The sequence below is a fragment of the Crocodylus porosus genome, unplaced genomic scaffold, assembly GCF_001723895.1.
Source record: "Crocodylus porosus isolate Cpor-Errol unplaced genomic scaffold, CroPor_comp1, whole genome shotgun sequence".
NCBI lineage: Eukaryota > Metazoa > Chordata > Crocodylia > Crocodylidae > Crocodylus > Crocodylus porosus.
Genome location: NW_017728949.1, coordinates 5,279,549 through 5,294,535, shown reverse-complemented (window position 1 = coordinate 5,294,535; position 14,987 = coordinate 5,279,549). Strand labels below are relative to the sequence as shown.

Sequence of the window (14,987 nt, the reverse complement as noted above, 5' to 3'; positions counted from 1 at the left end):
CCAGGACGCAGACCACATAGAGATTGCACAATAGCTTTAGTTACCAGGTAAAGAATAAGGCAATGCAATCAAATTTCAGATGTGGTACCACTTCATATGGTCTATGCTCCTAACAAAATAAACAGACATTCTAGATCAGCTGAAGTCTCTGAATTGGGCTGTAATTACAGCACACAGGAGCAGACTTACTGCACATGTATAAGCACCCAATGGGATCGTTCATCAAGGAAAAAGTGCCACAGAAACTTGACTGAACTTAGCAATATAGATTTCTGAAGGGAAAAAAAAATGAAACTTTATAGCAGCCTGTATCAAGGGTTGCTGATGCACTGTGAGTAATTAGCAAGCCTACTTCATCTTTTTTCAAGTTTTATTTGCAAAATATTAGTTTTGAAGTTATGGGTTCAATAATTCACTAAGAACTTAAAATAACACAAATATCCCCTTTTATTAATTTCCCAGCATATTAGAATGCATGCAGTTAATGGATTATGAAGGTACCTTGTGCCCAGTACTTAAAGAAGAAGAAAACAAGAAAGACCAACTTGTGGAAATTTTCATTGTGGAATCCATATCATTTTTGCTTCTTCCGGGATCAATTTGCCCAAGAGTGGCAAACTACAAGCTAGAATTGTTTCACTCCCTCTGGACAAAACTGGAACAGCTTAATGCCAATAAGAGACAAGAGAATAGAAACAGCCAGATTTGTGTGCACTGGACCATCATCTATGAGATAAGAAAATCCCGAGTCAATCTCGAGGCCACGTTCAACTCAAAGTTACGTATGCAAAGACGGATCTTCTGTAAATAAATTAGTATTCTCCTTTCTGCACATCTGGACTAAAGGAGTACAAGAGCAAACTGACATGAAAAAAAATCCAAAAGGCTAAAGCTTTTAATCATATCTCCAGCTTTAGTATTTACCAGCTAGAAAAAAAATGCTAGCAGAAAATACTTGAACAACAATTACAAGGGGAAATTGGGGGAGAGCTCACACTGACTCCATGAATAAGTGCATAGCAAATTACAAGGCAGGTTGTACAATCAGAATTAATTACAAATGTTAGAATTTGAAATACAAATTTGATACAGTTCTGTTTAAGAATGGCTGCTTAATGCATCTACAAATGCAAACACTGAACTTCACTACAATGCAAGTACTAAACTGCTTTAGAAAGCAGGGGACAATCACCAGCACAGTGCAGTGTTGAAGGATGTGTGCTAATACTGAAGTTAAACAAATAAAGCTAAACATATTTCAAATCACTATCTGCGTCCTATGAGCAGCAACCACATTCACTTGGCAGATAAAGCTAATGATCACACAGAAAGCAGTGCTTATAGGCTAGTGTTGAGGAAGCACATTATCACTGAGTACTGAGCTTGGCAGCAATTTGCAGTAGAAATTAAAAAGTGTATGGGTGCATGATAGTATCATGAGCCCCATTCTGGATGAGTGGAAAAAATTTGTAGAGATTAACTCAGAATGGGTCCAAGACTGGCCAATACCTCAAAGAAAAAGAAAAAAAAAAAAAAACAGTAGTTGAGGAGTCACATGATAAATGTATACATACCACATTAGATTAAATTTTATTCACAAATTGCATCATACCACTTCTCTGTTTAGTATTTTACATACAATAGTGGTGAGCAGTGTATACCTTCTTAAACATTTTAAACGATCAGTAAATATTAGGATAAGACTATATATAACTATTATTCTTAGTATGCTCTACACCCCCCAACACCCACACACCCACCTCTACACCCTCCCAGCCAGCCCCCTTTTCTCTTGAAATGTCTGAAAGCACTTTACATACTACACTATATGGATTTCTTCCATTACCACAGCAAAGCTACCTCTAAATTGGAACACAGCAACACACATTAGTCCCAAAAGAGCTTAGACCTGGAAAGTGAAGAGAATCAATTTCATCTATAAGTACTCTTACTTCCCTTTCTAAAAGCCTGCCCATATAACCACTAGCCAAAGAAAAATATTAACAAATGTTGAACTGGGAAAGCCAAAAAGCTATCTTAACAGAAAAGATCACACCAAAAAAAGAGAGCTAATACAACTTATACCTAATTCTATTATTCATTTAAATCTCTTTGTATTCATTCTCTTTCCATGTTTGTATGTTGGAAATTTTCATTATGTACTCTTTCAGACCACTATAAACACTTTCTGTTTGTCAAATGCTTCACAATTGATACTTAGATGTTGTACAAACACATACATATACTAACAATAACAGTAGTAGAAGGCAGGCCAGATTGGCACCTTGAGGCATTTATGGATGTGCTCTGGGGGTGTGTGGGTAAGGGGGAGCCCTGAAAAATGGCAGCAGGGGAGCTTTAACTAAAGCTTACTGAAATCTGCTGGAGTGCAGTAATTACCACATTCCAGCAGACTCGATTAACTGAATCTGCACTGATACGCTGCAGAGCAGCCTCGCTCTTTGTGTATAGGCACCCTTAGAATGTAAGATGCCACCCTGCCCTGCCTTATGCCTGACGTCAGGCTATCATGGCTAACTACATCTCTGTAATTACAGTAACAGTTATGCATCAAATAATCCGATATCTGTTTGACTGATTAAGTGAGCTTGTGTTCACATAAGCTTGTGTTATATACATCTAATTTAGTTAATCTATAAGGCTAGGGCAGGAGTTACACGAACTCATGTAAATGATTGGAAACTGGTTCAAATCTGTAACACAACAGGGCTAGGGACAGACTTTACACATAAATCAGTTTAAATTCTCACAAACTGGTTTAAACCTGTAACAGAACAGATATTCAGTGCACATAAACCAGTTTGAAAATGGGTGAAACAGGTTTGAGATAAACCTGGTTGAATGTAGTATTAGACTTAACTGATTTGAGTCAAAGCAGTTTATGCAATATCTGTCCCAGGCCCCTTCCTGGTTTATGTTAAACCAGACACCCCCAGAATTCCAGCATGCTCCTTGGGCTGGGCTGGGCTGGGCTCTCTGCTCCACATCTGAGCTGGCAATCTGAGCTCCCTCGTTGGAGCTCTAGCAGAGACTGCAGGCATCTGTCTGGCTTCTCCTTGCTAAGCAGGGCTTATTCCTGCCCACCCCTCTACTTTACACAGACACCTCAGCATTAGCTAGCAGACCACATGCTGGCTACAGTCCATGCTATGAGAGATGACAAAGGCAAACAGACTTTTTTGAGCTAATCAACAGGTAACTTAATGTCCTTCCTTGGAAAAGTTGTTTAAGAAGAGCATGAACTAATGGAGAAAGGCTTTGTTTTCTTAATATGTTGATAAACACTGAGTTAGGGGTGATAAACAGTCTCTGCTGGACTGCTCAGGGAGGGCGGGGGAATGACATCAGAGCATCATGATGGGGCCTGGCCACACCCCCCTCAGGTCAGCACTGTCATAGTAGAGGGAGGGCTGCTCTAGCACCCCCCTACTTCTACTCTGAGTGACTGCAGGCATGTGCTTAATTTTTTTCAGTCCAGAGGGGATGTCTATGAGGTTACAAACTGGTTTAGCCTAGCCAGGTTAGACTAACCTGCAAAGATTGAATTGATTCAGGCTCAGGCTTTTTGAATGTCTGTCCCTAGCCTGGAAGATTCAGTGCTTATAAACCACTTTCAAAATGGCTGAAACTGGTTTAAGATAAACCTGGATGTAGTATCAGAATTAACTGATTTAAGTTAAATCAGTATATTGAAATTCTATCCCAGATACCCTCCAGATTCAAGTGAACTCAAAGTCCCCCAGCATTTCAGGATGCTCTGCACCTCTACCCCCTCACCATGTAGACAGGCTAGCCATGGCCCAAGCTGTCTGATCCAGCCAAGCAGTAAGGTATGCTTCTGGCCTGGGCCCTGCAAGAATGTGGTTGCTTTTCCAGAATCAAAAGTGAATTGTTCACTTGCTTATTGGTTCAATCTACGCAGCTTAGACTAACCTGGAAAAATTGAATCGATTCAGCCTCGGGATTTTTGACTGTCTGTACTTAGCCTACAGGTGCAAGTCTAGCTTAACGTCAAACAGGTATTTAGCCAGAACCACCAAAAAATCAATACCTCTTAGGGAGATTAATGGAGTTTATGTGTATTATTTTTATATGACTATCATGGCACCTTAATTACCTGTTTGGTATAATCTTGACAAAAAGCATAGGCTTAAATCAAATGAGGTCAGATGCGAACAACTAACAGGAAATGAAACAATGACAAAAATCAGTATCTTATATTTGAGAATGCCAAGAGGTCTTGTGGAAAAACAACAAAGAGGCTATTAATTAGGGAGTAACCATTGGCCTGGCTTCAAATAGGCTGCCAAGTTTTATTCTTCCAAAGGTGGAACATAGGACTAAGTAAGATGCCATAGCCTACATAATTCTAGCCTTAGCAGGGAGGATGTTGAAAGGTCTGCAGCTGAAACCTGGTCACTAACAGGAGGAGACACAGACAACTCCACTGCAGCTGTACAGTTGTTTCTTCCAGTCCACAGATGGAGATAACTAAGCTTAATAAAGATACCGAAACTTTCAAGAAAGCATTCAACACTGTTAAATGCTTCAACTGTTGAATGCACTGCTGTTTTAACACCTGTATCCAATTTTTACACTACTTTGAATTTAAGCTGTTTTGTTTTGAATAAGCCAGTGTTGAGTAACTAATCTTATCACTGGGGATCTACTCCAAGGAGGAAAAGGTAGACAGGTACCAAACATTTGGGTCTGTCCTGGTAAGAAGGCTAGGAAACAGGTTGGTTATGCAGAGATCCATATCGATGAGGTTTCACTTTTTGAGAGAAATAAAGGAAGGAAGTCAGGCCTGTCACTTGAAGCATGTAGAGGGACTAAAACAGGTCTAAAATTCAGTTCACTATGTCATTGTGTTAAATTTGGAATTCCTATTGCATTTTCCAAAGTGGCCAAGTGGAAAAACACCTGACTTGATTGTAAAATAAAGATGCCACATACTTAAAATAGTATGTTTATTGCCTTTTGCTTGAGCTCTTTTTGAACTGCTGCTCCTTCTGAACATAGCTATTTAAAATTATTTTTATACTAGTCATTTTATTTGAAAGCATTTTAGGAATACTTTAAAAGACTATCACCAATACTTAATAAAATTCTGTAACAAAAGTGTTTGTCTGTGGTTAAAGAAAAAAAAAGGAAGCATTTTGTAGTTCTGCATCCACCAAATTTTTTCTTGATAAAAAAAAGCAATTTCTACTGGCAATGAGTGACATTTCAAAAACTAAAGGGTACTTGTTTGTACGAAATAAATTTTTAAGTAACTGAGTTTGGTTTCGACAAATATAAAACAGAGACAATCCTGGAGATTTTGCATCCAATTAAGGAAATAAAATAATTTAGCAAATCTAAGATTTTTTGAAAATTTGCATAAGTTTTGCATAAAACTGATAACATCGTCTCTTTAATCATGAGAATGTGCACAATGTGCGCCATATTTTTTAAGAGGTTAAATCAAAACTAAGCCAAAAAGATATGGAACAATAAAGAATTTAGGCAAATATTTATATTTAGAGATTAAAGTATTTTTAAAGCTCTTGCAGAGTAATTTTAAAAACAATTAAATCTGTGATTTAGGTTCCTACTTGCCTAAACCTGGAGTGGCATGCACAAGTTCTGCATGTGCTACATAGCTGATCAGGGCATGGACAAGCAGCACAGTGTCAAATAGGACAGGAAGCAGAAAGTAGAACATCAGATCAGTCACGGAGCACAGGGCAGGAAGCAGAAGGCAGAGCTGCCATTTGAGCAGGGTAAAGGGATCAGAGCGGCAACTGAAGAAGGGGCATGTCTCATTTGTGGCACACCTGCCAAAAAGGTTAGTTTCCACTGGCCTAAACTGGTTTTTCAAACCTAAAACTCTTAAGGTGTTATGAAAGTTTTACCCATAACCCATCAGAAAGGGTAGTTGCTAAAGCCCAGGCTTCTGGTTTAATACTAGGTCAGCATTTGTGACTGATGTGAAAGTTCTACATGTATTCATTCTGGCTACATACAGACATTCAAACAGCCCAAGGCAGATTCAAACTAATTCATGTGGGTTTCTCTAAGTGGACTAGGTTAGTCCAGCAGTGAACAGAACAAAAGTTGCCCTTTCACAGGAAAAGAGGGGAGGACAGGACACAGTTTGCCTGCACTAATCAGGGGTGCTTCTGCAGATCTCCCAGAGTGCTGGAGACTGCCAAAGGCAGCCAAACAGAGCAGTGTGGCATGGTAACGGGTGGCAGGATAACCATGGCACACCCCCACCCACAGGCCAGGCTGCCTGGCGTGCCATGGTGACAAGCTCTCAGGCTCTCCTAGAAGGTGATTCAGGGCATGTACCTGGCAGCCAATCAAGTGACCTAGCCACTCCACTGAACAAAGGATCAGGCCCCTCAGAGCTCCAGTGAGCAGCAGGTGCCTAGCAAGAGGTACCCAGCACATCTGCTGGAATTCCAATTGCAGGAATCATTTGGGGCACCTGCTGCCTGTTCACCAGTGCTCAGCAGAGCACCGGATCCCCACCTAGGGACAGTGTGTAAAGACAGAAAAATCCTGAGCTATAGGATTTTTGGTCAACAGCTTGCTGCAGGCAGGAGACAGGGCTAGGGACAGAAGCTCTGCTAGCTGGCTCTGCGACAGCCGGGGAGCAGGTCCCACTGCATGCTTGGCCAGAGCAGCTAAGCCCAGTGGAATTCCAGCAGGCCTCTCTGTGAAGGGGAAGTGGGGCCTACAAAGCAGCCTTGGATGCCAGCAGGCAGCAACCTAACTTGGATTGATAGGGGATCTGGTACAGAAGTTTGATAGACCGGTATAACCTAAACCAATTAAAATCGGATACCTCATTAAACCAGGTCTATCTTAGACCAGGTTCTGCCACTTTTAAACCAGTCTATGTGCCCCAAACCTCTGTTCTGTTAAGTACAAACTAGTTCCGGATTGTTTATACTGGTTTATGTGCAATGTCTGTATCTGGCCTAAGAGCGCTAAAACAGTAAAGCCCTGGGCCTTTTCTTTGAAATAGCTGATTGGACAAATTAAGTTTATCTGTATATATAAACACACACCAATTTTATTTTTTTCCTCACTTTGAGCAATGTTGTCTTTACTCCAAAATCAAAAATCTTTCTTTTCTATCATCTACCACAAAAAGTAATTGGAGAGTGGGCATTAAGCTTTTTTAAATTTATAATTCTTTATTGATTTAAATCTTAAAGTAATAGAAAGAAAATTCCATAACTATATTAAAAGGTGCTATTTTGTTTTGTTTGTTTTAGATTGGGGAACTCAGGTTAGTGAGCAATTCTTGGCAGCCTGTATGTTCTTATGCAGTATATTTCACTTATGAATGGAACAGGCATGGGCTCCACACTTGTAATTGAACCTGTTGGCCCTGTATGGAATGGACTGTAGTGCTCTCCAGTTCACAAAACCTAAAAAGGCAAGACACTTAGAGAAGCAGATCTGAGGCAAACATATAAGGAATCTATCTTACTCCACCCTACCTTTCAGATTTAAGGATACTATTTTTTTTTATCCCAGTCCAAGTACATGGAGATAACATTGCTATTTCTGGAAGAAGCAAGGAAATTGGGTGTGTAAAAGTATGTGTCAGATCATCATTAGATCTATATCTATGCCTGAATGGGTGATAGCAGAATGCTATCATAAGGTAATTACTACATCATTTATCTGTTGCATGATAAGACATTAATCTGTAAAAATAAATAAATAAATAAATAAATAAATAAAGACTGTTTGAGAGAGGTGACTATGCAATCAAGCCTAACTTTTTGGCAATTATGCCTAAGAGGAAACCAGTAGGATGAAATGCCATGACCAAATTGTGACTTATGGATCTAATTGAAGCAAATGACCCTTGTTCTCTCAGTAATTTCAGCTCTGAATTCCAAAGACTCCACTAAAGCCCTTCAGGCAATAGGAAACCATTACACACTTACTTGCTTTGTAGTCTAAATTCAGACACTGTCAGCAACAACACCTGATACTCTGCTTCAGTTCTGCTATGTGTGTGGTGCAAGCATGTTTGTCTAAGATCACAGGCCAATACTTAACCTCATATTATGGGCATAGGAAATACTTAGACACTTTGGCCTAATTAAAGGCATAACATCTTTTTCTACTTTTCCTAAAGGCAACACCAAAACAGGATACAATTCCTTATAAAAGCTACATGAAAAAGTTTTAATGTATTTCTCTATGAACTATGTTATGTTACATAAAACAGAACAAGTAGTATAATATTTGGAAACAATCAATGGCTGTATAATATAAGGTGCTATAAAACGATAAGTGCTAAATATTATGAAAACAGTTTTAAAACAGCCAAATTTCAAATACATTTGACCATTTATTGTTTTATTATGATTTTGCCAACTCATATGGAAGTAATAGGATCTGAAGTATGTTAGGTTTTGAGTGAAATATAGGATCACTGAGAGAGACACACAGAGAGAATCGGCTCATTTTCAAAGTTTCATATGACTTACTAAAGAAAAAACAAAGCTAACTACCTAGGAGGTAATAAAAAAAACTAGGATCTGAGCCTGAGACAGATTAGTTAGTATCTGGACAGTACTGTTCACAGAGAAATCTGAAATAAGTAATTCCAAGATGTGGTAAAGAAGAAAAAATGACAGAAAGGTAGTAAGATTAGGTGTGCATGATTATGCCATCATACTATGAGACATATCCTTTAAAAATAAGGAACTGTTGAATAACATTCAACTTTTTTTTTCCAAATGTATATGGATTCCCTTATGTTTGAAAAATAATTATTTTTTATGCCTTTATTCAGTTACAAATCTTAAGCATTCTCTAGGGAGACCATTATAAACACACAGATAGATAATAAGATGCATCTAGCCACATAAAGTACAGATTCTTGAAATCAATGCTTAAAACACACAGTAAAGTCATTACAGTTTTTATTCATTTATTAAAAAAATAATCTACATATAATCCCTATTCAAGTAAATTCACCAATCTTTTGCAATATATTCTTTAAAAGGCTAAACAAATGCCAGAGTTCTCAACATGAAGATCTACCCTGACAAGTGATTTTGTAAAAATCACATCACCTTACTCAACAGATCTGCTTGATACTTATATCTATAGTCATAGTAACATCTTTTGTAAAATAAATACAGAAATAAAACATCTTTCTTTAACTTTTACTACTGTTTGCAATGCAGACTTACCTAAAGAATTACACTGGAAGTCAGATTCTAATCTGCCTCATTAAAAAACCTGCATTTTAATTTTTAAATTTAATTCAGAATTGGTGTAAATGGCTGCACAAGTTGAAGTCAATAAACTTGCACGGGATGTGTAAAAGGTTTTTTTGCTTTGTTTCGTTTTGAATAAGCTGCAAAGGCCAGAAAGAAGAGAGGCAGACTTTCAGAACTCAGATTGAGTTTAAAGAGCTGACTCTTAGAAAAGCTTTCATTTAACATGTGAAATGAAACAATCTGAAAAGGAATCAGAGACAAGCACAGAAACTCTAGCATTCCATCTTTACAAAGTCTCATTTAAGAACATATATAAATTCTATTCTAGAAACAACATGATATCTTAATTGGCAGATATTTTTATACTATATCATGCTTTTTATTCTTTTAATTCTCCTTCCACCTCCATAGTATTATGAAAAATGATCCCATCTGATAGATGACATAGTGGGTCAATCTGTGTTTTGCCAAAATCAAAGTTCTACTGGCACTGCCATTATAAACCAAATTATTATTTGTTTTACATAAGGTTGCATGAGGCTAAATTATACAATATAATTCTCTGTTCCATCCCAATCTATAATTAGAGTATTGAGCTTGATTAGATTGTGTTTACTGATCTTTTAAATAGGCTTCAGGGGATTAAGGGAATAGATTTTGCCTTTCAAAACATGTTAGAATAGAATATCCATCATGTAATATAAGTTAGGTATAAAAATAAAATAGCAAATCATTCAACTACAGGTCCTTCAAATGAATGCAATTTTTTTCATTCATCCTATATGAGAAAATAAGTTTTACATACACATTTAGGTACAAAAAAATTTCAAAAAGTAGAATTTAACAGCAATCAAAAACATTCAGTTACAGGGGAAAGCATAATCTGAAAGTCTTTACTAAACTCAAATGTAAACATTTTCCTTCATAAGCACAAATTAGAATATATTCTACTGCAGCAGCATTTTTCTGTTAACAATTTAAAGATACCTATATTGTTCAATAAAATGTTGGTAGGATGTTTATTTCTGGCTTTACTTTTCATTGGTATTCTTGCTTCTTTTAAATGCAATTCAATTAAATTAACACCAGATATTTCAACAGCAAAAACATTTCAGTACTATCTGCAAGACTTTTATCACACACACTAATCAGATACCCCAATAGCCCATATGCAGTTAGGGTGAATCACAGGCAAAGGATGTTATTTTTCCCTTTTGTGGTTTAAGCCCTGAGTTTATTATTAACACAAATTCATGGATAATTTTTTAAACACAACACAGGAAAATTCCTCTCAGGATCATTCTTTTGCTGGATATTTATCAGATTGCACTGCTGCTTTGAAAGCACATAGCAATGGGATTCCCTTTCAATCTGTTTTTGAAAAATTCTGTATTGTGTCATCACAGTATTATTACCACTGAAGATAGAAGCCAATGACTGGCTGGAGAGAGGGAGAGAGAGCATGAGCGCACATGCAAGCAGCTGAGCGGGAAGAGTGAAAATAAAAACAGCAGGAGTACAGCTAAGGTACACAGGGGATGATTTAAAAAAATGAGAAAGTAATGGGTACGCACCCAATTTCAATGCAGATGGTGTAACTTCAATCTCACCACCAATTGGTTGAAAAGCAGCCAGCTGGGCGGCTACCTCCATCTCAAAAGGATCTGGGCTGTGTCCATCTGTCAAACTGCCATTGGTGCCATCAATCTTGTGGTGAGATTCTTGTTCATCATACACAGCAATGAGCTGTAAAATAACAAGAAATAGAACCATACGGTTTATACTTTAAGACTTGCTTCAAAAGCTCCCTTCCTGCAAATAAAAATATCAGATTTGAAATTGGCTCATAAGTGAAGGTTCATGGAAACCTTTATGCATTTGCTTAAATGTACTAACTTCAGTGAAACTTAAACGCATGCTTAAACACTGTCATGTAAAGGTGCTTCTCTCAGTCAGGATCATAATGATCTGTCATTAACTAGCATTTTTGCAACAATGATCTTAGGATTTGTATTAGAAACCTGTATTTAGAAACATCTGTATTTCAGCATAAAAATGTACAGCAGAGGGATATTGAAGCCCAATTACAAAAATTGAAACAAAAAAAACGACAGTTGACAAGTTTTAAATAGTATGCATGCAAGTGGAGGCGGTACTTGTTTTACAAACCATGTAATTTTTAAGCAATCCCAAAACACAACAAGCATATGTACAATGGGGGTATAAAAAAAAGACTTTTCTTGGTTTTCAGCTTCTTTCCCGTTAAATAAAAAGTATATAATTTGGTCTTATTCTCTTCCTTACTTGAATATTCTGAAGTATGTACAAGACAGTATGTTCAAGCTTACAAAACAGCACTTAACCCCTTCAGTTTTCCACTTTTAAATTTCCAGTGCCATGTTTTAGTAATGATTTTTGGGGGGAATTTTTTAAAATTGTACCTATGCCTTTTGATGCACTTTTAAACTGTCCTCTGGCCTCAGGGGTAGAAGATATGGATGCAATATTTTTAGTAACGTCATAAGCTTGAGGATATTTTGCCAAGATATGTCTCTAATTCTATGCAAAAACATACATACTTCCTTTATCACCAAATATTGTCCCAGGTTTTCTGAAACTTAGGGCGTCCTTTTTGTTTGTTTGTTTAAATTTTGTGCAGTTTGTGAAGTTTTATTTCATATATGCTGAATCTGGAAAGTGCAACACTTTCACTCTGTTAAAACCTTTCTAGAGATCTGTTTAGGAGACACATAACATACGTCGTATATATTTCATACACACACCCTATATGAAATACTAGCATGCCAAGCCCTCTCTGTCATTTAAGATTTATGTCAAATAGATAAGCTGTGACTAGTAAAATATTGGAGCACAGAGAGAAGTATTTAAAGGAATTAATTTGCCTAAGGGAATAAAGGAATGCAGAAGATAAAGGAATAAGAGAAGTAATAGAGAAGGGAATATGGGGAGAAAGAGAAAAAAAAACTTGAAATGCTTCTGAGGAAGAAATTGACATTTTTAGGTCTTCCACTCATTTATAATTTGGTTGCTAGAAATGTGTCAGTTCCTGTTTACCAATGCATATTTCAGTGGTACACAAAAAACCTTGAGTAATTAGGAATACTGCTCGCTCTCTTTTTCCATATGAAGGCTGCTTTCTTTCTATGGCCACGTACATACCTCTTACCACACACAATTTGTTTTGTATTCACTCCAAGCTTATGGGAAAGATTAATTCCAGTAACAAGACAAATCTCTTTGTAACATAATGATGAAGTACAGGGAAACTATCCAGGTGTTCATATTGCATTCAGCACCATCGTATCTCCGCATGTTACAAATACATAAATCCAAAGGGGGGAAAGAAGGGAGGGAGAATTTAATGAGACATTTACATTCATAGCATCTGACAAAGTAGGCTGTTGCCTATGAAAGCTTATGCATTTTTGAATGAGTTAGTCTATAAAGTGCCCCCAGCCCTGTCTTCCATATTACATGAAAATGAATGGAAGGCAAGGATTTCTTGGGGCAATATCGTATATTGGACAGACTATGTAATTAGACATCTGAAAGTTAGACATGAAACTTTCAGATGTCTAACTTTATTCCAACTAGGCAGTTGGTCCAATAAAAGATACCAACCTTGCCTCCCGCATAATTTCTGTGCCATCCTGGCTACACTGTCACTCTTACAATTACCATGAAAATTAGGCACACTGTTCTTTATTTCCAACAACAGAAACATGGCTTTTTCTTGTTTTTAAGTAACTAGTCATATGAATATTATTGTGCCATGAAAATTTCATTTCTGATGATGGCAGTTGTTATCAAGGGAAAAGCAGTATGAGACAGCATGAGGCCTGAAAGCTCTGAAGATCAACACAAGGGTTTGAAATCCACTTTGGTATTATGTGGGTAAGCAGCAGAGTAAATGGAGCACAAATGTAAAAGTGATGGTCAGTAAGCAGGCATCTTTTTATTGTATCAGGTGGAATTTCTCTGTGATTTAATACCGTAGTGCATTATATTAGTATATGATAATACTTCTAAGGTATTGGATAACACTTTTCTAAACATTTTACATATGTGAGTGAATCATTTTCCCCATATCACACATGTAAAATGAATCATATTCATCAAATGAAACAACAGCACTACTCACTATCTAACTTCCTAACTACTGCATGAGAAAATACTACCACACAGGCCACAGGAATAATAGCTTTTTCCTCATGTAGCAGGTACAAGGTTATACAGGGGGAGTCAATGGCCAAGCTGAGAAGAAAACCAAAATCTTTTCTCCCTAATCAAGTCTGAAGATTACAAATTCTTAGATAATTTTGACCAAGTTTACATTTCAAAATGGGATTTTTTTTAGCCCTCATAATCTAGAAAATATATTTCCTAATTCCATCACTATTTGAGTAACCAGTAAAATGAAGAGCCTAGGAAGTCCTATGGTTGTACACTATTTTAGCAGATTCCTGTCATTATTATATTAAATAAAACATTCACCTAGAGGCTCTCCTATTGTACTCACCAATGATGCTACTTGATATGGGTTTCCATGCCCACTTTTTAACATTATGTAAAAGACATCTTATTGCAGACAGTGCAGATAAATCAGGGACTGAAAGATTTAAGGTCCGTCTTCACAAAAGAAATAAAAAGTTAATTTATTTATTAATTAAAGGCATTTATTCAGGACTATTTCAGGTTCCATTTGGAGGGACACCTAGTTGGTAACGTTATTAACATTAACAATGCTTTACTAATCAATCAAAACATTATAAATATCAAATTCAGCCTTTCAAAAAGAATGAATACAATTAAGGATATGTAAATTAGCTATTCAAAAACAATTTTAGTAATTGACTTCTCATTTCCAGTATAGAAAATTCTTTAATTAGAGAGTACTGCAATCCTTTCTTGTCAAGAGTGAAATGATCCTCTCAAAGCAACACTTTAAAAAATAACCCTGCATTAAAATCTATTACTAATAATGTTCTTATTTTGATTGCTCACAGTGCAAAGTTCTCTTTTTAAAAGTTCAATATATTAAACTAAATAATTTAATGTATCAGTATAGTAATCCTTTTTAAAAGTTTAGTAAAGCAAAATACTTCTTTTAATATATAAAATCCTACTGGCTGTCATTCCATTACTTCATTAGAAGCTGTTTACTTGCTGTATTTCTTTAAACATTTCTATTTCTTAAGCGACTTGAAGAAAGAATGCACAAGTATTCGTTGTGTCTGAATCTCTTTAACAGGTATTTTTGTATAATTGGGACTTTAGCACTACATACACATTGTTGTAATCTCTATTAAAAGGTGTCATATTTCAACATCTATAAGTCACATAGACAAATAATAAATTATCAGACCCTTAACACTTTTACATGTTGTTTGGCTTACTTAAAAATCCCTTATTTGGTTGTTTAAACATCTAGAACAAGGCAGCAACGAACAGTCAAACTTGACAGTAAATGTGACAAATATATTATAAAGCAATTTAATAAGGTCATCCTTTGATTTTGTAAACGTGTCTCACAGTACAGATCTATCAAAATGTACTAAAACCATCACTATTTTATAGTTATTTTGGTCGTATGATTTACAGAAAATTAAAACAGAATTATGCACAAGTTTAGAAAACACATTCTGAAAAACACAAAATAACAAACACAAATATAATTTCATTTACAAAAAAGTACGTAAA

The 14,987-nt window shown here is 36.4% G+C and overlaps 1 protein-coding gene across 6 annotated transcripts in view; it reads right to left on the bottom strand.

The window, feature by feature from the left end:
* Positions 1-14,987, bottom strand: part of PARD3B (par-3 family cell polarity regulator beta) — a 761,176-nt gene that overhangs the window by 486,636 nt on the left and 259,553 nt on the right. For all 6 annotated transcript variants that reach the window (XM_019553770.1, XM_019553769.1, XM_019553768.1 and 3 more), the window contains exon 4: positions 10,841-11,012. In XM_019553770.1, the coding sequence (XP_019409315.1) occupies positions 10,841-11,012 (172 nt within the window). The remainder of the gene's footprint in view (positions 1-10,840; positions 11,013-14,987) is intronic.